The 26,275-nt window shown below is 41.0% G+C and overlaps 1 protein-coding gene across 2 annotated transcripts in view; it reads right to left on the reverse strand.

The window, feature by feature from the left end:
- Positions 1-26,275, reverse strand: part of ADAMTS17 (ADAM metallopeptidase with thrombospondin type 1 motif 17) — a 201,911-nt gene that overhangs the window by 130,894 nt on the left and 44,742 nt on the right. For both annotated transcript variants that reach the window (XM_075506313.1, XM_075506312.1), the window contains exon 7: positions 26,009-26,052. In XM_075506313.1, coding sequence (XP_075362428.1) covers positions 26,009-26,052 — 44 coding nt within the window. The remainder of the gene's footprint in view (positions 1-26,008; positions 26,053-26,275) is intronic.

Below are 26,275 nucleotides of genomic sequence, written 5' to 3' on the forward strand. Positions count from 1 at the left end.
ATTATTAAAGACTTCTGTTGCAGTGGAGACCAGGGATCAGACAATATAGAAACAGAAGCGGACTGGGCAGGGAAACTCAATCCTAGAAGAGCAGAAAACTTTGCAGTACATGAAATGAACTCAGTAAGAAGTCCAGCTCATGAACTGCTGAGTGCTTATTAAAAAAAGTCTTTCTGGAACACCAAGCCAGTTATAACAAATGGTTATAACATTTTAAGCCTGAAAAAGCTTGCCTCAAAAATGTTTTTGAAATATATTTTTTCTATCAAACTATTTCCTAAGACTATCGTTTTCTTTTGGACCAATACATTGTACCATTAATTCTTTCATTAGAACATAAATAGCAAATATGCTATTGATCTGCAAACATAATACAATTCTTTAGTAAATATATCTGAACCATTAAGATAAATGCAACTTTTTTGTAACCCAATACAATGAACCATATAATTGATAAGCAGAGAAAAATACACCTTTAACCGACAATGATAGTAGTACAATGCCTTGGTAGCTGCATTAATATGATTTATTTTCTTCATTGGGATGAATGGAAACTGTTGTTTGCCTCTTAAAATTCCAGATTTTTATCTGAGCCTTTCAAGTCTGCAGAACTGGAATAGAAACTTCATGAATTCAGATATGTTCATGAAAATCCTGGCATGCTGTGGTTCTACCAGGCTGGGAATAATATAAGAGGAACTTCTCTTATTTGGTAATTTTGCTTCTGGCCCTGTCTGGGAGACAGGTGTGTGAAAATGAAAAATAGGGAAGAAAGGCGAACTGGTTTCTTGTTGTTTTGGGTTTTTTTGTTTTTTTTTTAAAAACCTACACTTCTCCTGTGCTCATGCAAATATACAGACAGTGGCTTTCTACAGGGAAAAAAATTCCTTATCTTTCCAGATACACTACTCACTGCCAGCCATTAACACAAATCTATTTTTAATATCAAAAAAGGTCAAGCAGGAGCATCAGTGGTAGAGGGAAAGGAAAGCCAATTACTATTTTTACTGTTACCAACTGTGAGGGTTTTTTCCTTTCTCTCATGAGAAATTGCATAATTACAGTCCATAACTTCTGTGCTTGGGTTTGAACACGCAAAGCTATCTACACTTCCACAGCAAAACCTTAGGACACAGGCAACTGTGTAAACTCAGATTTATCCAAAAAGTTGTCATACATAAACAGTTTGCAGCTGTTGGCCTTTCTGCCAGCTAATGAGCCCTCTGCTAGCAATATCTCTAAGGGGAATGATTACATTTATCCTACCAGCTCAGCTAGGCATTAGGATATTACATACTTGCCACAGTGATAGCCAAAGCTGAAAGAAGACAAGTTGTGGTGCGTGGGTTCACATTTCATCCTATTCGAAACACTCAGGGCTTCCTTCTGACGACTGTGGAATATTCACTCAGCAAGTGGTTTATCCAGGTACTCCAGCTTTCAACTCTCTAATGTCTTGTTTTCATTGCACTCCTAATACTTTAATCTCTTCTTTTGCCAGCCACCTCTGGATACAGAACTTTTACTTGATTAAAACTTGGCTAGCTTTCCTCTTCTCAATGTATTTGCTGTTGGGAAGGGAGCCAAACTTGAAGTCCTGAAGTCTGCTTGGCACAGATGGAGACTCACTGCATATCCACATGCACAGAGCAAACCTCCCATTCCCCACCGTTACTAGTTTGGTGTTGAGCTGATGTTTTTCTCATCCTCCCACGATTTTCAATTTGTGCAGCTCACACATTGCCATCAATTACACTCCTGTAGCCTCTCTTAACATCCTACATAAGTAAAATCAGGAAACCCTAGAAGTGATTCATGCTCTGCCTTTCCGTTCAATTGCAATGATACGTTTGACAGAGATGCCCTGCCTGTATTTACACATCAAATCAGTCACCAAGGGAATCTTTCAGTGCTTATGATACTTAAAAATGAAGAATACTTTTCCTTTCTATAAAGCCTACAAATAAAAGGCTCCAAAATTTAAAAAACATTAAAGAAGAAGTACCCACTAAACTGCCCCCAAGACAGGTAATAACACAATCCCTGTTCTACAGCTGAATAAACAGAGGTCCCAAGAAGTCAGCAGTATCCAGGTGAAAAAAGAACAGCATCCATGGAAGGACCCTCCCCAGCATGCACAACACAGAGAGGCTAAGGTTGTTACCATTGCTGTCCTACTGAGCCTCCACTTCCAAGTTTGGTTTACGGGGATCATCCAGAAGAAGCTAACAGGGTGAGCTGTTCCTTAATTTTATGAGAATGTGCTAATTCAAAGCCAGACATGCAATTTTAGTGGCATAGATTAATTTGGCTTAATGCTGGATACTCATCTAGATGCCAATTTCTGTTAATCTTGCAGTAACAACATGGTTTCCATTAGAGTTTAATATTCACGCATGGAAACTGTTTTCCTTAGCAATAATTTTCATTGTCATTGTATTTAATGAAAACCACGCTGGAAACAATACACTCATTATGAATCACAAGTACAGGAATTATAGTACAACCAACCAATGCATGGGAGACAGCTACAGTCAGGTACGAAAACAAGTTAACAATCATGCGAAGTGCTGTACCGAATGCAAGTCACGTTTTGAACTCAAGTATTTATATAGGAAGAGTTTCTGACACCATGGACCATCCGATGGAACTGGCTCCCAGTCACTGCAAGGAGTCAGCCATAGCCTATTTCAAATAGGTCTCCCCATATACCTTTAGTCTTAAAGGGAATGTGAAATATGAAGTAAGCTCAATCTCTATGTGCCTGAGTAAGAAATCTACGCTGACAATAGGAACATCATTTTTCGTCTGTTTGTACTTAATCAAAGGACAGAGAATATGACCCACTGTCTGTCTCATTCTCTTGGTGCCATACAAGAGACAAAAATGATTCCAGGGAAGAAATTAGTTCAATTCAGTTGACCTTGTTAACTGGCTGAACATCCACTCCCTGCTGAGGGCTTAAATTCCCTCCAGGGTGGGAGGTGGTTGAGGAAACAAGGCAACATAGGACTGCTCCAAATACAACTCTCTACACAGGACAGGGTAGGCACTCAGATAACAAAGGAATAGTCAAAGTCCTCAAAAGGAGTTTGTAATTCTGCAGAATTTAAGCTAGAATACCATCCAGGCAGGTATATTGTGTATACAACTCCCCTACTTTTAGCTGATGGAAGAAAGTAGTGGAGGAAGTAGTTTCCAGCACTGATTTTTTTGAGCATTGGTAAGCCCATGCCATTTCTGCAGGCAGATGATGATCTGGATTCCTGGGAATTCCAAGAAACCTCTAGCTAAGGGCATATGAAGTTCACTTCTCCAACTCTAGAGCACACATTTGTTTTCATACACGGTTTTCAAACTGGTATCCAAGTCCCCATATATATTCCTTCCTGCCTCACTGAGAAACTGGCAAGTACTACACCAGCTTTACAGAAAAGTGAGCTAAGACACAACATTCAAATAACTGGTAAGATCACACAAGAAGTCACCACTACTTCTGAGAATACACATCAGACCCTGACTTTCTGTACCTAGCCAACTTGTTGCAAATGTGCCCATTGTCACAGAAACCTCTTCTTACTTTGGAGAATCTACCTTATCCTGAATTTCAACATGACCTCTATAAAACTCTGTTCCTTGCCTCCAAACCAGCATGACCTGCAGAGATGCAGCATGCTTTCCCAGAACTCAGTGTACTCTGTGGCTGGACACCTCCCCTATGGGACTGACTGTTGCCCTGTAGTGCCCAATAAAATCTCTTCTTCCTTGTAACTCTGAAAACACTGTCACTTCCAGTATACACAACTGCTGTCAGAATCCCAAAAACCCAGCAAGAAAAATAAATAGCTGAAGCACAAAGCGTAGTTACTTTCTGAATCTCTTGATTTTCATTACACACACCCTGAAAGACTAACAAATAAAATCTCTCCCTGATATTTACAATACTAGCTGTGATGTTTCTAGAGCTGATAATGTAATACTCCTCAGAACACAAGGTCCTAATAGCACAAATGAATGAAATACACAATACCTTTTATAGGGGATACTTTTCTGACTACTGGGAATACTTAAAGATATTTGGTACTGAAATCTTGCTACGGTGCCCAAGAGTCTAGTGACTGGCCCTGGCTAACATTTCACAAGAAACTAATTGTGAGAGCCAGATTCAACTGTGTGCCTTAGTCTTTGTGAAATGACTGTGATTCATGCAGATACACCCAAATCTTAGCCATGGCACCACTGAAGCTCAACAGAACTTCTCAGTTGACTCTTTCAGCCCACACTGAACTCTGTGCAGGAATGCGCTGCCCCCATTTTCAAACAGATTAGCTGACATCTAACTGCAGTTTGTCTATGCAAGTTGCCCTACTCTATACCTTTCTGATAAAAATGCCTTTGTGAGGCTAGACTTCTTCAAGTCTGTAAACCTGCAAGAAGGCAGGATTCTGCAAATCATTAGAGCTTGAAGGAGTGCTTTTGCTATCTTCTTTTCTCTTTGTTTAATTACCCTGCAGGACAGCAATTAATGGACATGTGGAATCCCTTCCCCAGCATGGCCAACTGTCAGCTTTAGCTTTCAGTCTTTCTGCAGGACTTTTATGTTTCCTGGGAACCCTCCTGTGGTTTTTTAAGTTTAATGGATGAATCATTTATCTGCTCCTTTACTAACTTGCCCACACACAGACATTCCCCAAGATATCAAGAGCCTTATTCTAATGCATTGGATTTACACTGTGCTAATTCGCTGATTCAAGCAAAGCCTCTCCCAGCGCACAAGGGGCTGCCCAGGCAGTTGAAAAGCCCTAGGGATCAAGACCTCTCATGACTTTAGGGGTAATTGTCCTCACCCAAGCTAGTAAAAGGTCACTTCAGATACCAAATGCATTGAGATGAAGAAAGCCAACAGATGTTCTAACACCTTTTTGGCCTAGAAGAAGCTTTAACCAAGGCCTACAAAAACATGCCAGACAGGCTATTAACACTGCATTATGCCAGCAAAGAGCAGACAACCTTCGGAAACCCCCAGAGGTTTGGCATGCGAATCTTTGAAAACCACATGCCTTTCCAATGCCATCCAAGAAGGATTTGTGGTCACGAGCATTAATATTCACTACTCTGACCATACCTGAGGAGAGGTATGGCGTTCATTATAATTCAAGAAAAGCTGGAAACAAGTATACTGGTTAGCCTCATAGAGCAGATATCCATCAGGAGTGACACGGGTATCACTGATCTTGCCTTGGAGCAAGGGAATGCATTAAAAGACCACCTGAAGTTCTTTCTAGCCCTAATTTTCGAAGATTTTACAATAAAGCACTGGGATCTAAGACCTCAGCAAAGAAGGAGATAAAAATAAATACCCTGTTTATTTGACATCTGCTCTTTGTTCAGCATGACATCCTCTATGCCATTAACATGGCTCCTCCTCTTCAGCAAACCATTGCTTCCCTAGATGACAGCACATTAATAAATCCTCTCCATCTAACGTGACATAAGGAGTGGCTTAATTAACTGGAGCAGAGGAAGCAGGGTATCATCTACATGTTTACTCTACTTTGATATGCTAACAGACACATTCCAGAGAGCTTCTCCCGAACACTCCCCAGCGACAGGAGCCCGGGCTGCTGCTGAATGCAGATCTCAAACAGGCAAAAACAGAGTTCCTTTCTGCATTCCTGTTTCTCTAGTTAAATAGGAAATTTTGGATATTTAGTCCAAATCAAACCACCATTCCCGAATATAGATTCCCAAACCCTGGCAGCTAATTCACCATCTGTTTATAGACACCATTACACAGTGCTGAAAGTCTCCGTGCTCATGCACACACATAGAAATACATGGGCTTAATTACCCAAAGTAAGATATATTACAACAGCTGTACTCCTGTTAAGAGGAAAGGCAGGGGAAGAGCTAGCTAGGTGGATCTGAGAGAAGTACTCCACTTGGGGAGGGACTGATCGACTGGATGAGTCAACATACAGTGCTGGGAAGTATACAGAAGCCTGGCATAATTCAAATTTAGTGAACAAGGGGGAAAGACAGATGAGAAGAGATTAGGGATTGAGAGGAGACGGGGACAGAAATGTAGCAAATGGAGATAATATGGGTTTTCCAGAAGTCTTCAAGAAACATGACTTTGATCTCGTAAGCAGCAGAGAGTCACTTCTGTGGGAGGCAGGGGTCAAGGCGGGCAGGAGGTAAGATCAGAAGGGAAGATGAGCTCTCTGACAACTTCTGTGTGTACTTGCTGCTGGAGAAAAATGGATCTACAACCCTGGGTCATATGTTTCTGGCATCATGGCTTCACTTGAGGAAAGGTGGGAGCTGGACTGCAACAAGGCCTGATGAGGACACTGAAGTATTCAGGCAGGGAGGCCTGTGCCTTAGTGTGGACAAAAAATGGCACATAGCATAAGGAAAGGACAGCTGTTAGAACCCTATAAAAACAAGCAATGGAAATCAGTGGGATACAAGCTATTGAAAGAAAAAGAGACAGGCACAGGGGACAAGGTTGTTCAAGTGTATCTTACACCAAAAAGGAATCAGATCCAGCAGAAGTTGGGAGAGATCTAGTGCTTTTGAAAGACTACAGGAACATGTGACTGTGAACTCAAAAAAACCCATCACCAACAACTGGGAATCCAAACTGTAACTCAGGGTTAGGATTCTGGCCCTTGAAAGTCACCCCTGCCTGGGGCTCAAAGGCATTTGGATTTGAAAGTCTTCTGTTGGCCTCATTTTGTTAACTGGATGTAGACTGCTCTGCAGAGATGAACCTGCTGGTCCTTTCTACAACCTGTCGTAGAATTAAGCAGGATCTTCGCTTCTCACGTGCATGCAAATATTGGCATGATAATATGCAAAAGACAGACAACCTGCCAAGGCAACAGGAGGACTGAGCACTGGATTCAGCATTTGTGGAGCTGTATGAATAACTGTCTTTCACTTCAGTGGCTGAAGCAGAGAGTCAGAGGCTAGAAATGAGTCCACATTTCTCACCTGCTGGACTGCTTGACAAGAGGAGAGAGCTCCACCTGTTCCTTCTCTAAACAGCCTTCATTAATCTCATCCTTCACTTCTTCAGATGTTATTAAAAAACAAAATTATTTCAACATTTCAGTATTTTAATTTTGACCTGTCCTACTTGGTGGAATAGGCCTGAACTCAAGAATTGGTTCAGTGTCCCCTAAGCTGCATCTTTCAGGAAATAAATAACTCACCAAAAGAAAAAAAAATAACAACTCTGCCATCAGAAAGGAAAGTGCTCGAGGCCTATCATGTCCCATGCTCACCACACTGCCACATGCCTATGTTAGTCCGCTAACACCCATCCTGTTCTCAGGATGGGTTGCCATCCAAAGGTTATAATCTTCCAAGAAATGGAAAAACAACCCTGGCATTGCCTGCAATAGCTGCAGCTTTGCAAATGGTGCAGGGTCCCAAAGCCAGCTTTGAGGCTATTTTCATCTTGCTTTTTCAGATGAGTTCCGTGACTTCCAGTTTTGAATTTGTCAGTTTGTCCCTGCAACTCATCTGAGCCATCTGCTTCAACAGAGGGCCCAAGTTCAGAGAGAATGAAGGGGAATGAAGAAAAAGAATCAGAATCAGAAGAATCAGAGCTTTTAATGAGACTGCTAAACAAAGAGGAACATGGAATTCAGCAGCAGGGATCCTGGAGCCTTCAAATTCCTCAGTATCTCCCTTCCAGAATGAAGAGACAAGGTCAGACTTGGCAATAAATCAGAAAAAATATTTGGAGTCTCTGTACCAAACAGCATCTGCTTAAAGAGCTAACAGTCAGGGTCCAGCATTCAGTTCCAGTTGTTCTTTCTCGTAATTGCAAACACTAAGAAACTCATGAAGCTATTCAAATAAATTAAAAGATACTTTTAACAGTTTCAAGAGCTTTACTGAGCCATGCCTATCTCAGCCTGCCGTGGTGTTGGTTGGGGCTGGGTTCACGAGCAAGGATCAGTCCTGCAATCGTTCAACAACATTCAGCAATGTGTCATGAACAATGTTTCAGTGTCTGGAGAGTTTCAGCGCAGCCTGCTGAACCGGACAGTTTCAGAGATGGCCGAACACCTGTGCTGCTGATGAATGGCATTCTTCCACGGCTCTCAATTAAATTCTTTCCATGTTCTTAAAGAATGACTAAGCAATTGTTAGTCTCAAAAAGTGAATGAATCTATACTTTTGAAACATGTTAATATTTAAAGTGTATTTTATTTTTAGGCACTGTATGCGTGTCAAGCTGTTCTCTTGGCAAAATAAGAGCAGCTCAGGCAACTAGCAGAGCAGGCCAGCAGAACAGGATGATTCACAGTAATCAAACTTTGAACAGATGCTTTTCCAAATTGCTTCTGTGATACTTCTCAATTACAGCTCCTACATCCTGACTTACAGGGCTGTCTAAGCTCCTGGCTTCACTTTGTCAAGCTGCCAGCCAACACACGCACTGATAAACTTATTTAGCAATTCTTGGTTCAGCCCTTCTGTTTTAATTCTTTGCTGAGTGCTGATTTAACCTCACAGCCTGCCTGACTTGAGAAAACTGACAAACCTGGGGTTTGTGCCTGATAATGTTAACAGGGTTGAGTTACTCGAAGTCAGAACTTGGGCTGAAAAGCTTGTATCATGCAAGAAAATGAAGCTGGTCCCTAATACCTCCACACTGACTACTACCTCTGCTGCCAGGAGTAGGGAGTGAAAATGATCCTTCCACGTCAGCGGGCAGGAAGAGGAGACTAAGGCAGTGCCATGGCCCTGCTTCTCCCTCACGCAGTACCACAGTCAGCACATTTGTTCTGGCAGAGCATGATAGTATGGTGGAAGGGGAGGTGACAATTAAAAAAAACCCCTAAACTTACTGCAAAATTAATGGCTTGTTTTCCTACACATTTGCACTTCCACTTGGGGTTTCTGATGTAAATGTGGGTGATGCAATCTTTCCCTCAGTGGCAGCATCAAAGGGAGAGGGCTTTCTCCTCTACTCAGTTTCCTAGTTTTCAGAAAACTTCCAAAAGCCTAGTATTTCTGAGATCCATATCCTCAAGTTTGACTCAAATTGGCCAAGGGGTTAAAAAGCTATTAGGGAAAGACTGTCATTGGGGTAGACAGACATAAGCACAAAGCACACACACTCACCAAATCAGGTTAAAGTGACTATTAACCTAACGGGCCCTCCTCTGGGTTCCCAGAGCTGTCTGTTCCGACTTCCACCCCACAGGAAGGGAAGGACCCGCATGGTACTTTATGCAGACATAAACACATCACAGCACCAGCCTGACAGAGGAGAAGTAATGGCTAATTTCAGAAGTAATGTAGCTGGAGATATTTTAGTATGTCCTGGATCTACTTTCTTTAGTACCTCTTTCTCTAAATTACTCAAAAATAAAATATCACCTTTAAAGTAATACAAGCTAGAGAGAAATTTTCACTAAGAAAAAGACCAGCATGGGCTTTTCTCACACTTAATAAAAAGAAATCTCTCATGTTCAAACTCGAGCTCCTGTGAAAGAAAACACAAATTTGGATGAATACTGCCGCGCTCATTGTGATGACTGACAGCAGCCAGAAGAGTCCCTGGTGCCTCACAGACACAAGTCAAGGCACAGTCCCAGTCCTGAGGCCTTTATAGTCTGAATTCAGAAATGACAGCACATGAGGCTCACAGGGGGACTGCACCTGCAAGCAGCACTAAAGAAACTTACTGTCACAGTATCCTGCAGAAGCCAGTGGGACATTTCCATGCACGCATGTTCATGTTCTTGCTCTACGTCTTTGTGCTAAATATCAGGACCAACAAGGGGAGAACTGCCTCTTCTAATCTCACGTGCTTCTAAATACAACACCCCTGGGAAATGCAGAAGCTCCTATATACTTGTATGCTGTCTGGGTGACATTTCCAGTTCTGAATCAAATCTGTATGCCCCTGAATGAAAACTACATGCTGATACTGCACCATGGTTTGTAGGGGTTCTCAGCTGTCAAGCCCCACGCAGGCTCATGGAGAGAATTTGCAACGGTAACAGCTGTACTTTTCAGCTACGCAGATAGGATATTTTTGTACAAGCCTGCTTTGGTGCCCAGTGGCAGTGGCCTCCTGTCAGCTGCCATGTAATGAGATGCACTTCCCAACAAAGCCAGCTGATTAATGATAGCATAAACAGCTTCATGGCATTCACAGAAAACAAGTTGAATATGTATTACATCCGATCTAATTGTACCAGCTATTATAATCACTGTGGGCTTGATCAAAATCTTACTGAAATCAATAGGAGTATTACCACTGGCTTTGGAGAAAGCGCATTAAGCCATTTCCTGGCTTCTTTTACTTAGTTCCCACCCCCAGAAGGCTGGTCTTTGTGTTTTTTACTTCAGTGTAAAGCCAAAAAGCTTTATTTACTTCAGTGTTTAGACCATGTTGTGGCTCACAGACACTGCATGAGTGGGTATTCTGCATCTCTGTAGACACACCAATTCATTGAATAAATATGGACTACATGGAATACAGTTTTCCCATGTTTGAAAATGCAACAAGCGACACAGATAAAGATAAAAATAGAAAAGAGAGGGATTGTTCTGAGATCCTCAGTCAAAAGTTATCACTTTCAAATCTGTCATTCAGACAAGAAAATCCCAAGGATCTAACCATCACAGCGAACACACCTCTGCGCTGCAACACAAACCGCAGCAGTCAAAGAGTTGGGGCCCATCATGGAAAGGACCAAATGCTCTCAGAATCAAAGACCTTTACTCTGAGCCGACAGCATGGCACCTTTCCCCATTCCTCAGTTTCAGAGAGACATCGCAGAGAACGCAAACATGCGAGAGGCCTGTGCCAAGAACCTCTTCTCCTCACTTTGCTCCAAAGAGGGAGAAGGGAAATGGGAAGATCCAAGTGAGACAGATAAACACATAGAAAGAAATCTGGGACAAATCAGAGAACATAATGGAAGAAGGAAGTGAGACACGGGGAGGAAGAGACATGAAATTGAAACATAATTAAGTTATCAGACTCTCATGAGGCAACTGACACCTCTGAAAAAAAACCTACAAAGCTTAGGACTTCAATAGTCCTAAGCAATATTTTTGTGTTGCAGGATCTGAGGCCCAGTTCAGGAAAGCATCTCTACTTCAGATGCTGCTTAAGTATGTGTCCAGATAGGGAAGGTCAGGCAAGAATCACAGGGAAAACCATCTGGATGGACAGAGCAACTCCAGTGAACAATGCTGCTTTTCTGAAGTCCAAGTCAACAGACACTTGTAGAAGGTCATCAACGGGATCAGAAGGAGCACCACTACTTCCCCAGAACTGATCAGGAGTCAAGAGCAAGAGAGATGTAGTCAGGAATTTCATCCATACTTGGACCCAGACAAGACCAAGGTGGAGATAGTACTTTCTGACCAACAGACAGAGCTAGAAAAGCAGACAAACTGTGGCATCGAAGATAGGAAACATGAGTCTACAGGTTTCTTAAACAAGAGATATAAAATATAAATTGTAAATGGAAATCTAACATCAATCTTTTACTTTTCTCTCATTTCAAGAACAACAAAGTCTGATTAGACTGATGGACTCATTTTAGAGCATCAGTTTAACTTTCCAATAAATAAAAACATCCACACAGAGTTTCCTAACTTACTGGCCAGTGTTCTTATAAATAACTGCAGTGTTTCTCTGTTTGTCTACTACAGCGCAAATATTGCTGTACATGCTAGAGCTTGATGGATGACATTATTAAAACTAACAAGTAGATCCTCAGCAGAATATTAATGTGTACCCAGCAGTCTAATTATGGTCAGGCAGAGCCTTAATGAAAACAGAGCAGGCAAAATGGCTACACAAAAATGTATGACACAACTACACAAAACCAACAAATATCTTCAACCTGCTGACTGCTCATGACCACTAACTAAAGTAGAAATACAAGGCTAATTCCAAGCTAAGCAAACACAGAAATCCTTAGCATTCTACAAATCATGCTGAAAGAGTACAGAAGGAGAAAGACATTTGATGGCTTGGGTCCAGGATGTTTTTTTAAAATTTTTTATTTTAGTAAGTTCAACATACTTCTATCAGCTGAGCTAAAAGATAAAAAGACTTGTCAAACTAATTCAGACAAACACCTTGCAGATTATAGGATTCTGAACCTGAAATTTAAAAGTGTATATAGCAGAACCCCTGTGTCTAAGTAAAATTCCAGGGGTTCAAAGCACAGTTTATATATACACATACATATATATATATACACACACCTCAGTAAGAATTAGGCTAAAATTTCAGCATCTCCTACAGTCACCTTCCTATTTAAATTGGCAAGAACTTGATAAGGAAACCCCAGTATTTTCTACAAGGAAGATCTGGTCAAATTCAGGTGTAAAATTCAAAGTACTCTGCCATGCATTTAGAGACAGTAATTTTTTTCCAGAATGGCCATTTTCAAAAGATGTAGACATTCACATAAATAGATATAGAAATGCAAACACAGGCACATGCACAGATATATTCACATATTTTTGCATTGATCTAACCAGGAAGCAAAAATAAACAAAGAAAGAGGACCAATTTCTCTCTAGTCTGTATACCAACCCAGAGAATCATTATACCTCTTCAAAATAAATAATTACGCAGAGGAAACAGAAAAGTAAAAGTTAAGCCTATCGGAGCCACTGATCACAAATGCCACATTGTATTCACTCAGGGTTAATGAAGATTGGTGTTTTCCATCTAGAAAGGCATGCAATCTGCAACACAGCTGAAAGGCCAAAAGATCCTACAAAATCTAAATCTTTCACTGTATACCAGCGCTGTTGATTATGAATGCCTCCTCCCTCCCTAGGATGTGCAAAAATGCAAAATCTTATTTTTGACCTCATCAGCCTATCCATTTCTCAAAAGACACAAGCCCAGAGGCAACCTTTGTTCCCTGCAGTATCTGACTAAAAATTCTGAATTGGCAGAAAGATAATGGACCTTTTATCAGTACTTTTTCCTACTTACAGTTCACGCCACTGAAACCAGTTATTTCTCATGTTCCAATACCACAAACGTCAGACACTAACTACTGCAATGAAACTCCATCATAAGCCTTTAGGAAAAGCTAGGAGTGTGAAGACCACTGCATTTCCCTCTTCTCCTTGTCTGTTCTGGCAGGAAGAGTCTTCAAGAATTCCAACAAGTCACTGAGCCATGATCTTGCTTCCTTTCCTAGAAACCATGTTGGCTTTCTTTTACCTCTTTCTATCTGTTAGGCTTGTTTGCTCACCTCTACCTGTTTAAATTTTCCCAAGAAATGAGGTTAAAGGAATTGTTCTTGATTTTCTGGACATTAAACAGAGAAATGTGAATTTGCTGATTCAGCAGGCCAATCCTTCGCTAAGCATTATCTCCATGCCAGATGTTCTAAGGTGAGGCCAAAAGATGACCAAAATTATCCCAAAGACATCAATTCTGAGCAAAGAATGAAGTTACCATCTTATCTTTGGACACAGTCTCAGGTGGAGTAAAAGAATCAGCTGGGATGGTGGACATGATTACTGCCTGTTTTCTGCATGGTCCCTCTCTAGAGTTTGCTGTCAGGGAGCAGCTAAGGCAGGCGCTGCTCCAAAAGGGAAGGAGAGCTGAAGTCGAGGATGATAAGGCAGGTAGGGGCAGTGACCTCACTGACAAAGGCACAGTCCCACTGCACCCAAGCAAGGTGAGCAGAGAGGTGCTTAGCAGAGCTTTCTTGAAGTGCGTTCCTCAAAGCTAGACACCTGAACCACCACCTAAGTTGGCCCAAGCAGCCAAATTCCCAGGAGGGCTGGGGAAGCACTCAGGGCCCTGACGTTTGCCATCCCTGTAATGCAAATGCATCCTGTATCCCCCTAAACTGCCACGGTTCACAATCCTACATGTTAATGCAAAATTATATGGTAAATCATCTTAGTCTTCTGTAACTGCTTCATCCTCTTTCTCAACTTCCTAGGTGCTTCTCTAAATGTCTATTCCACTTCTACAAGCAACAACTAATGAAGGAAGCTTAGCTGCTTGATCACTCACTTTTTATGACCTACCATTTAATAAACCACAGGATTCAGTGTTGACATACAGAATCCTTGTCCAACAGTCAAATATAAAGGATTAAAAAGAGAGCATGTTGAAATATGTTGGAATTTTATTTACATGGCATGATTTTTCAGGTGTAGGGTATCCAGATAAATTTGCATTTAAAGTCTAAATTCACTTCCACTCTGGGCAACAGAGCATTTATACCGCTTCTAATGGCCTAGTTGAGACCTTCAAGTAGGTGAAATTTACTCACTTTTTCACTTACAAGTATAGCACAAAACAGTCACAGCTGATCAGCTTGGAGTCAGGAAACTATTAAATACAATTATATCACTTATAGTTTGCTGCACTGTAACCATTAGTCAAGTGTGGGACAGAACCTCTAAAAATAAGACTGTATTTTTAGATGCTTAAATACAGCTGTGACCACAGATCATGAAGCAGTCATCTTCTTTAGCCCCTCAGTTTTGCTAAACTGTGAATACAGCGCAAATCTAACTATGAAGTGGGATGTCCCTGTAAAATACTGATTTTGTCAACAAAGTGGAGGTGCTTCTCTCTAACATGTGATGGCAAACCACAGTTTGTGCATTCTTGGGTCAGCTCAAAATTTCATCACCTCTCCCACAGCACCTGCCATTAACATTTACAGCCATGAAGCGAGCTTGTACTGGATCATAGCTGGAGCACACTTCCTACTGCATTTTCATCATGCTGGTAAACACAGGGAAGATTTTCAGTAGTTCAAAGTCCTGTTACATGCCCAATTCCTATTTGCATTATGTGTAGCACAATCACAACTGAAAGGCTTGGAGCTTGTGCTGAGGCAGTGGAAGTGGGAGAATTGTTAAATAACAGCCAACAACATTCCAAGGACTTAAACTGACTTTCAATCTAGTGATTGCACTTGGTGTAGCAAAATCCTTCCAGGACCAGACACCGTGCGAAATAGGCTAGGTATTATCCTAGGTCATGTTACCCGATGGTTAACCAAAGTTGGAAAAAAAAACAAATGAAAATCAGTGCAGGTCAAGCTTCTTTCTTGGGGACAGGGGGGAGGGAGGAGGAGTTTTATGCACACTTCCTAGTGCTGTTTTCTTGGTTATCACTAGTAAAATCTCATCTCTACGTTATTTAAAACTTGCTCTCAAAATGGCATTTAGTCTTGGCAGCTGCAAGACAAAAGAAATGTAAGAATACAGTAGGCAACTCTCCTTCATTTCCTTCCTTTACTCTTACATATCCTGTGTGCAATTGGAATGCTTCTATTTGATTATCCAGTGGAGCAAATGCTACAATGAATGCAATCATGCCTTATTACCCTACATGTCTGTAGCTTATTGCACAGCTATGTACAGATGTTTTTACACAGCTTGGTTTTTTAGCTACAGGGTCTATAAAACAATAGAAACTATCTGAAATGTTTTCAAGCCAGCAAAGGATAAAGGCACTGTAAAGCAGTCAACTGGATAAAAGCCATCTATGTCTGACAGGAGGAGAAGAAAAACCTCAGAGGTTTCTCAATTATAAATGCATCAGCTTTCTTAAACAATATGTGGCTGCAGTCTGCAGCAAACTGACCAGGCTGGAACATGTAAACAGAGGTAAAAATAAAGACCTAGGCAGTGGAAAGAAGAAACACAAACCTCTAGCCTGTTGAAGGGTTCAATCATTATTTACTGACCTGAAGAACTGGCTGCTGCCCAAAGAAGCTGAGCTTGCACCGGGAAGGCCTGAGAAGTGGTAGCATTGCATCCAGCTGAAGGGCCTGGACTGAGACTCAAGAGCTGTGGCTTAGCCCCCAGCTAGCTCTGTCCTTTGGCATGTCCCTTCACATCTCCAGGCTTCACTTCCTCACTCAATACAATGGGGATAACAGTTCTGATCTCTTTGGTAAATAGCTTTGAATTTTACTGAGGAAAAGCCCTATTTACAAATTAATTTCCTTCTCCTCTCAATAAATTCTTTTTTACAAATAAAATAAAATAAAATGCAAAAAACCCTCAAGGTATTGTTTAATGGCACAGGTCAGTAGTAACTACAGGGGAGGCACCGTGAATTAATGGGTGAGGCACTGGATTGGAAGTCAGGATGTGCAAAATCTGTTCTCTGCTCTTGGACAAGAAACAATGAGCAAATGTTTTTGTGACTCTCATGTTTTCCCTGTCCACCTGGTCAGAAGCGTGTCATAGCAGAAAATCCTGCTTTCTGCTGCAGCGAATCTTGGGTTGGCATTTCTAGCACAGATAACAATAGCAAGCGACGGATTATTTATAGCGTACTGACAGCAGGTTTGACGCTGTAGAAAACAAACATCATTTCTCTTTCCACAGCATTATATTATAAAAGCGAAAGGAGGAAGCAGGATGAGCTATGAGAGCAGAAGAGATGATTTTATTTGTTTTATGTTCATTCTTGCGAGAATCCCTCAGAGAAACAAATCCTCAGCAAGGGGAAGTGATGGAGATGGGGTGTGAAGCTGGTGAACCAGTGCAGAAAGCATGTAAAATCTGCAATCTGCAAGTCTCTATTTACATGGATGAAGTGAGAGACAACAGCAGAAATACTATAAACCCCAAAAGACAGAAATGGTCTGTCCACAGACTTAATATAATGAGATTGTTCTGCTCATGTCTGCCTCAAAGGCTTCTCAGCTTCACACACACAGTAGCAAGGAGCAGTTCCAGAGCTTTTCTTGACAGTTGTTTGGCAGTGTGTGCTTAGCTGGACATCAATTAGGCTTCTGCCTTCAGCTTGTCTGTTTGCAAACACAATGACCACTTTCAGAGATAAACAGCAGAGATTTCTTTAAATCATTATTAAATGGTATTTAGCCGTAAGCAAAGCCTTGGTTCTTATGCAGTGTCCCACAAATCATCTCCAATTTAGAAAATAATCAAGGCAAAAAACTGTCTAGGAGATAAAAGTATAATTCAGAAGTTCTAGCATAGTATATTCAGGTGAACCAAAACCATAAGAACTGCCTGTCGCATAAAAGAAAAAAGAAACATTAAAAAAATTATGTTTCTGATTGTTTTTCATTCCATGCTAGGAGGAAAATTTACTGAATTGCTTTTGAGGGACACTACCCTATAAATTCATTGGGAACTGTTAGTTGAAACAGTAATAATGAGTCCTTTTCTGCACAATGATTGCATGTCAAAGCCCCAGACGTAGGAAGGGGGTGAGGGGTAAAAAGATGGGGAAGGGAACATCTTATACAGGTATCTGCCCTTTAAGCTAGGAGACTGAAATTCCCAGGTGCTTTGTGTACATGTCTATTTAATTTCACACAGACATAAATGGCCCTGGAGTGGAATGCAGTACATGTTTGCACCCATACCAGTCAAACTGCGCAATGATTTAGCGCATAAAGTGAGTTATGACATGGAGCTGAAATGAAAGAAAAAAGTCAGAGTATCAGAATAAATATCAACAAAGTCATGGCAAATATTTTCCCTCATGACATACTCCTTTTAATAAAGGCAACAGAAAGGAGCTTTGTTACACACCAATTTGACATTAGGCTAGGATTTGGTTTGGAGTCCGAGATGGCTGATGGGAAAGTATCATAACACAATTCTTGTAGCCAGTGAATTTTCCAAAGATATCTTTCATTCAAATAGTAATCAGCACCCACCTTGTACAATGATGAGATGTGATAGCCTGAAGGATATTTACTCAGAAATAGGTTGCCTGGTAAAGGAACACTATGATTCCTTTTCACATCATTTTAGACGGTTGTTCTCTTGTATTTATCAAAACACATTACCACGAACCATTAATAAAACCATGGGAGAAGGTAAAGTTTTCAAGCTAAGATAAGCTTAAACATCCTACACCACCTTTGGAGCAAGTCAGAATAAGGAAGACAAAAGCTCTGGCATAAACCCTGACTGGAGGGTTTGAGTGAGCAACAAGAAAAGCAAGAGTTAAGATCACTGAAGATACACTAACAAACAAAAGCAGGGTGGTAAGCTGATGAGAAGATTTTGGACATGCTGCCTTACAGTTGACAAAGACTACGTATGTATCTCAGCAAGCCAGTTTAAATATCTGTGAACATTAATTACCAATAGCAGTTTGATGGTGGAGGAAATGAAAGGCCAGGTACAGAGCAGGAAGTGTGTTATTCCTCCCCGCTAACAGTGTTTAGTTCCACATTACTGAGAACAAGCTAGCTTCAAACATACACCACCACTGTGAGGCCTATTGTTTTATCTTGTGGGATGGGTGCTTCCTAAGAAGACAGACAGACAGATAAATAATTGGAAAATAAAAGTGCTTGAAACACATTTTGGGGCTACAAAAGGAGAATGATGTATGGAGGAGAACTAATAAAAGGAACTGCTGGAGGTTTACGAAGAACAAAGTGTAGTAAACGTAGGGAAATTCCATGACCTCAGTGGGCAAGCCATGTGGTTAGCATGATGGAAGACAGACCATCCAGGCCTCTCTGGGGAGAGCAGCCTCTTGGTGTCCAGGCCCAGCTGAACAAAGAGAAGATGAAGGAACTAAATTGAGCAAGAGCTTCTAAGTGCTCTGAACTACCACCAAAGAGAAATAGACCCTTGGCAAAAAGGCAAGGGAGGGGGGTTAATCATGAGAGCAACTGAGGGTCTGTGATACTTCAGAGCAAGGGACTGGAAACACATGGAAGAGGGAACAATGACAAACGTACAGAAAATCTGTCACTAACCCTCCCTCCACTACACGCTTTCATTTATTTTAATTACACAAGTTAATTCTTGTCCCCAAGACGTGAAACAACAGAGAGAAGATGAAGAAAAAAGTTGAGATAACTACAAATTCAGTCAATAGCACGCACAGATTAATACATTTTAAGAACAGAACAGACTGATCAATCACCTCTTCTCTACAGAAAGACCTTGCAATGGGATCATATAAGCTCCAAACTAAGGACACTATCTTGTTTTTGGCTACTGCGTCTCTTCCAGAAAGACAGTCATTTTTGAGCTAAGGAGACCAAGAATCCACCACTGCCCTTAGTATATGGAATGAATAAAGACAAACCTAAACAAGACTACTGAGCTGCAAAACAAATCCAAAGGCAAATGAAATTCAAATGCTCTACTTTCCGTAACAATAAAAACAGAAAATAAGTCTCTATAAAATAATATCAGCACTTCACTCAACCAATTACATTGGACACATTTTAAGTTTTCATATAAATTAATGACAAAGTTGATGTATTTAACAATAAATATGTAGTCTGTTAAAACTGGCATGCCCAGCTTTTTTGTTTTTTACAGACTGAATGGAGGGGAATAGATTGGCCTTTGTTTGTATTTTCTGTTTTACTTGTCTTTCCAAAAGTAGAGTGGTCAGCTTCACTGTGGTTTTGGCTGGGTTTCATTTTCTGGATCTCACAGACTATTGTTTCTTTGCAAGATTTTAAAATATTTCAGTGATTTTGAATGCTCAAATAGACAGCTTAATAGACATGTCAACTGATTTTCAGAAAGTACAAAGGACTGTCCTCAGGATATCAGGCTTTCCAAAGATGTCTCAGGTACCCCAAACCAACTAGTCTCTCTAGAAAAAAACTCAGCCAGTTTTTTGACAGAGGCCCAAAGGACAGTTGCATGTCTCAGACAACATGTAAGAACAGCACCAGAATCCTGACCGCACTGAAATCACTAACAAAACTCTGAGTCCAGTGTAAGCAGGATTTTCCTCTGGTCTTTAGCTGTGAGCCTGTGAACAGCTGTGCACATGTGAAGCAGCCTGGCTGAAGCCATGTCCCTGAAACAAGAAAGAAGGAAAAGTGCACACGGGACACTGAACTGAGGAAGAGCAAGGGTTACATCAGCAGGAATTCCTGATTACTTGAGTGGCTGTGCTCATCCCAGTGCTTCTATTAACATTTATGCAATCTTATATTACACTCACTTGGCACACAAATTTTTAGTGAGAATTTGGAAGAGGAGAGATTGCTAGCTGGTGAAAAGAAATTGGAAGGCCGTTGTGGGTAGGGTGGGGCCTGAGAGATGGTAGTGATGAATATGCCCAATAGCACAGTTCTGCACTGTCTGGGTTGTGCAGCCGAGCATTTATTCCCTAGCAACTAAAAAGGCAAGGGAAAAAGTCTTCCACTGCACTGTACCATGGCTCCCTTTGGTTTCATAAAGCCAGCAGCTTGACTCTCCATTGCCCTACACAGCCACAAGTGACATAAAAATTTGCAGAGCTGCGAGGTCCCTTTCTTTCACAAACACCAAATCAACTTGACAGTGTTTCTTTAAGGGACATTTTAACCTACAGTATGTTCATTTTAATGCATTAAAGTGTGTTTGATTTTGGTCCGAAGGACAGACCCAGCAAGGCTTTTGCTAAAGCCAGGCACTGCTTCTCTAATGAATTGTTTTAAGCAGCAGGTATTTCTATTTATTCTGGCATCAAATAAAAACCCGCCCTGGAATATACAGAAACATTCAACACGAACCACTATGGAAAATGTTTTTAATGTGAGAATTCCTTTTCTTTTCCACTCACAGCAAACCAGCTAGTCTTTTCCCTTTCCTTGGGGATTAATCCTCTGTTGTGACACTGTTAGGGGACTGGAATCAATATTGCATGGGGAGGAAGATTTAAATGAACAGTACACAGTACAGGCAGGACCAACTAGAACTGTTAACTGCTGAGGACAGGAGGCCACCCAACTGCAAAAGCAAACAGCCAGGGAAAAGGTAAAACTGTGCAGTCCTTTATTCAGGTGTTTTACATGGAATAAAAAAAGGATGAAATCTACTTGGAGACATAGACCAAATGTCTCGTTTGAAAAACCTGCTCATATTTTGAAACACTTTACTATGATAAACTCATAAGAAGAAAGCAGGGTGTAGCTACAAAGGGAAGGAAATTGGCTAATAGCACCATATTATGCAGCTCTCTATGACAGCACTTTTCACCCATAGCTCTCTACACACTTTAAAGAAGGAAAGGACTAAGATATGAACATACTGGTACAGCAGAAGGATGTCATCTGTGCAGTCACCCAGCAGCGCAGTGGCAAAACCAAACCCCGATTTCCCCATTCACAGATCAGTGTTCGGAAGACTCGAGAAAAAGGACACAAATTATGGAAGGATTTATAATCTTCAGGGCTCTCAGTAAGTTATCTTTGAGTCCTTTAATTAAAGCCAGGCAGGAGATGGGAATATTTTTCACAAAACATTGATTCACTTGTGGAAACAGTCTGGAAAACTAAGTTTCTCAATCACCTCCGCTCTGATGCTCGGTTTTCTCCAGGCAGCTATTCCTTCAACTAAACCTGCCCATCTGCAGTATATACACTATACTCTGCTTTCTTTTCCCCGACATCAAGCCACAGAAAAGCACATGTGACTGCAGCAGAGGTAAAGACATTTTTAACCAGGGCAATTTAAGGATATTTAAGACACATTCTCATTTTCCATTTCCCAATTCCACACTGCCCCCACTTTTATTATTAGCTGAATACAGGGAAGCTTCAGCTTGGATCTGGGGTAACATGTACACTGAGGAATCAAGGCCAAGCTTTGCCTTGAAATATGCAGGATCATTCCTAACTAACCGTAAAGCTGCTTATTTGGCACTAGCAGTGGAAATATTGAACGAAAGGGGCATTCTCAATCTGCTTATGTCACAGAAAGGTTGGATTCTGACAACGTGCAAGGCTCCAAGCTGCAGCCTGATATTAATAGCTAGACATTAAACTCTCAATTTGGCTGGCTTAGAGGCAGCTCAATTGGAACAAAGATTTTTCTGCAGGAAACGGCAGATCTGGTTAGAGTCACATCACGAGAGATGAGTCTGAAGCAGCAGCAGACTGCAAACTTTTTGACTGGTGTGTGACAAGGCTGAGTCGCACAAAGCGAACCTTCCCTGTTCAAACTGCAGAGCGTATCAGAGGTCCCGCAACTGAGGCTGTTGAAACACAATTGTTGCAGATGTCTTGCACACAGGCATATTGTTTTCCTTCTGTCCACCTCCTTTTGAATTCATTCGTTCTTAGGGCTAACTTACACAACCAAGTGGGGCAATGAGCATTAACAAACTATTTCTTAAACAAATATGGTTCTGTTTCTTGACACAGCCTGTGGGGTATCACCCCACAAAGACATACCTACATATTTTCACCATTTTTGAGCTTGTTTCAGCCATTATGTAACCTTCCACACTACCTTGGCAGCTGGGCCAAGAAAATTTGAACGAAGTCCCCAGAGCAACTGGTTTCAGTGAGGGGCCCCTGCCAGAATACAAATACAAACCTCCTGCTGCTGTTTTCTCTCTGTGTCTGCATGGCAGGCAAAGATTCCAGACAGGTTTTTCAATATGGATCTTTTTGAGCACAAATGAACACCTCTTATAAGCCATTTAAACTTCATAATCCCACTTCCGAACAACAGCTAGGCCTCAATACTTCCACCAGGGAAAGTTTTGCTTCCATATTTCTCACAATGTAAAGAAAATCAAGGCACTGTCACTAAAAAACCCGTTACCTACAGCGCTCTGAGTCCTCTTACTTCACTACACGTAATCCAATAGATTCTTTACAGTCTCTTAAACATGACTAAGCAACATTAGATTCTGGACTTGTATTGCATCATATACTCAAGGACATCACACTGCTTTATATGAGAACTTCTTAAGCCACGCAATCTCCTGTAGCTTTGCACTCAAAATCTTCATTTCATAGAGGTAGACAGAAGCATTCAGAATGTGACTTGCCAAATGTCACACAATGAGTCAATGCCAGAGCTGGGAATAGAAATCAGGAGTCTAGAGTCCAGATTCTCTGCCTTATATAGAGCAGTAGCCTCAGCCTCCTAGTTTAGGAGAGTGACTGCTCACCAGAAGGATGTTTCTTCCTTTACAGGATGGCAGTGTACCACATTGCAATGGTCAACTTCATCCATAAGCAGGTATAAAAACACATATGCATCTGCTGAGATCATGTTCTTCATACATAAAAGTGAAGTATAAGGCAAGAAATGAAAGCAAGTTGCTGTCCTAGAGAACCTTGGGGAGTGCTATAACCTCACCATCCCTGTCAAGACCAAATGCAATGTCACTCTTTGGACTAGCTTCTTGCTTTTGCAGGCAGTTTTGCTGATTTGGAGGGGACTATCTGGGAGCCGAAGTGAGGAATAGGAATCTGGCAACAATAGAGACGGCTCAAACATCAACATAATTCTTCATAAGCCAGTATGGTATACCAGTGGGTATCAACCTGTATCATTCGATTGTGGTGGGTATCATTCGATTGTTGCGCTCATATTAAGCCCAAGTAAATGCCATGCTAAATTGCTACTTATATAACATATATATATATATATATATATATATATACACACACACACACACACACAGGGCACAGAATGGTGGCTATTAAAAACCTACTTCTCTACAACTGACACCTATTTTTCCCTATTCTGACCAAGGAGGAAAACTGGAGAATCTTTCACACAGTTAAAATTTAGTACTACCAACACTAACCACTTTCTTAAACCAGTTGCATGCCACGGAATTACATTCCTTAATTTATTCCTCCTCTGCTGTGACACATATGCAAATGACACAACAAGGCCAAACTTCCCTTCTGGTTTAACATCTGTAATATGAATGGATTACATATGGGCTAACTTTCATCAGTAAAGAAAAATCACATAGTTATATCACCAACACAATACCTTTGGCAGAGAAAGGGGAATGAGGCTAATACAGTGCTGTATCCACCCACAGAAGGCAGAGACAATGATCTCTATATAAATCACAAGTATATGATATATTCGGGGCATCAGATACATTGTCCATAATTATCAGATACTATCCTATGGGTTTAGGACACACATAAGGACTCAGAAACATAAAATATCTGTTTTATGGATTGGAATCCATCAAAATCCAGCATTCCAATTCATATTGCACCATTGCATTACTCCTTAGCAAGCTGATGACCAGAGGAATTGGTAATCTTCTTCAGGCTCTACCTACAGCCTCTAAGCATAAGAAGTAATTCTCAAGGCAGGGACAGATGAGATATCAGAGTGTGGTATAACTTGCGCAGACTTCATTCAGACTGCAGCCCTACCAGAATAGTTCCTCGTCTTACGGTTTTGAAGAAAACTTCCAAAATATGCTGCCAGTATATACAACACAGAGATAAGGGCCTAAATTGTAGATGATCTGAAATGACTGCCGTAACTCACCAATTTGGGTACAGGCAATAATGCTTGAAAATTGATGTTATCAAAATATTTACTTATTTCAACAGTATTTAAGAAAAGATGGTATCATATGATGGAGGATTTCATCTGTACTCAGCGATAAGGCACACTGCCTCTGGGTTCAGACCACAGAAACAGTAGGGCATAGAAAATGCATAAGTGAAGATGCTAGTGCTTTGCTGCCACATAATGAAACTGTCAGGGGAGAAGGAAGGAAAAGAAGGACTGAAGAGAGCAAAGAGGCCAGACTGGTTTTGTCCCAGGAACGTTCACCTTCTAAATATCTTGGAAAAACTATGCTGGAAAGAGTAACAAATGAGTTTAATCTTTATTGCTCTGATCTTCCACTTTCTCCGCTGCAGCCCCAGCCTGCAGCAAGTCGCAGCACAAGAAAGTACTTGGGTATTGTAAGAACAGAAAAGAAGTAATAAAAATATTTCCTTAGTCATGCTGCCTATGGTAATATAATTCCCTGAATAGAGATCTTCAACAATACTGCCTTTAAAAATGGAAAGAGCTCTGACCTTAGTCAGCATGTGTCTTCCATCAGCTTCTTTTTTTTAAACTTCTTTATTGTATCTTACCACAGCCATCTCCAGATGCAGGTACACAGTATAAACACCTTCCTCAGTGGAAGCGTGTTTTCCATCGGACACAGAATAAATGCATTGTGAGGGATTCCGACTGGAAAGAAAACTTGGACGTAGAGGCCAGTCCTTGCTCATGTTTGAAAAGAAAATGTATATATTTTTCAGCTCTGTATTTTCTCCTTTCACCTGATCAGTCTCCACAACACAGAGAGGGAAGGACCTGCATTCTGAGATGAGACTTCTGTAGGTAGTTTCAGAGCTCCTGCTGAAGGCACTTTCCCCCATGCTCTTCATCACCTGCTATTGTCAGCATAGCAATCCCTAGTCTGCGAGTGTCTCTCTGAACACTGGAGTATAAGATCAGCTGAAAATCAGGATCCATTCCAACATTTACAGAGAATGTAGGATAAGGGGCCGCTTGACTTTGAGGCAAGTCTAAAAAAATCATGCAATCATCAGAGAGAGGATGTTGAGCTATGCCTCCAAACACTGCTGCTACTGTGGTGATAAAAAAAAAATACCAGGAGAACAGATACAGTGAAGGTTACTGCTACCCAAGTTAAATAAATACATAAACAAAGTATTTAATGTGTGGGATGTAAGGACCCTGTGTATCCAGGGTTTGGATAAGATTAAAGGCAATTAGGAAGTAGGAGGAGTACGAGACAGAAAGAAAATTTAACTTGGCTTTCCTACAATGTGGTATTCTTCTCTGGTGTCTGAGTGCTGGTTTGATCTGGGAGTGTTACACATGTTCTTACAATTGGAAATACATTCATTAGTTAGCAAATTCTTGGTTTAGGTGAGAGAGCACTGAAAAGAGCATTATACAGACACACCAAAAGACAGTTTCCTAATCTCCAACTATCTAATTCTAGATCCACTCCAAAGAAGTAGAAATACTTAAGATTACTTCCTGAACTCAGAGACCTCTGGTGCTTCAAGGGGTTAATATTTAATGGCTTATTTATAGTTCATACCCTGCTCAACTAATATATATTTGCATCAAAAAGGTATACAGAGTAGTAAAAGCAACATTACAGCAAACCAAAGAATGAAAGATTGCCCAGAAAGCTCCTCTTAGCATAGAGGTGGCTATGAAAATACTCTCCCCTACTTCTTTGACTTACCCACAGTGTCACAAGGCTCGTCTTTGTGTACGCAGAAATCTGTCCTAGAAAGAAAAACAGAACAGAAGTGAAATGTATCCTGTGCCTCCAGACTTCAGGCTAGGAAAAGGCAGTGATGTATGACTCGCATATCATGGGTGCTGAGGATTGTGTTGTTTTTTTTTTTTTTTTTTTTAAAACTGTGTGCAGCCTACACGATGACAACACAGATAGCAGCATTGATTGCTACTGCAAGATTACAAGCAATTACGTGAATCAGCTCCATAC

The sequence above is a fragment of the Mycteria americana genome, chromosome 6 (assembly GCF_035582795.1).
Source record: "Mycteria americana isolate JAX WOST 10 ecotype Jacksonville Zoo and Gardens chromosome 6, USCA_MyAme_1.0, whole genome shotgun sequence".
NCBI lineage: Eukaryota > Metazoa > Chordata > Aves > Ciconiiformes > Ciconiidae > Mycteria > Mycteria americana.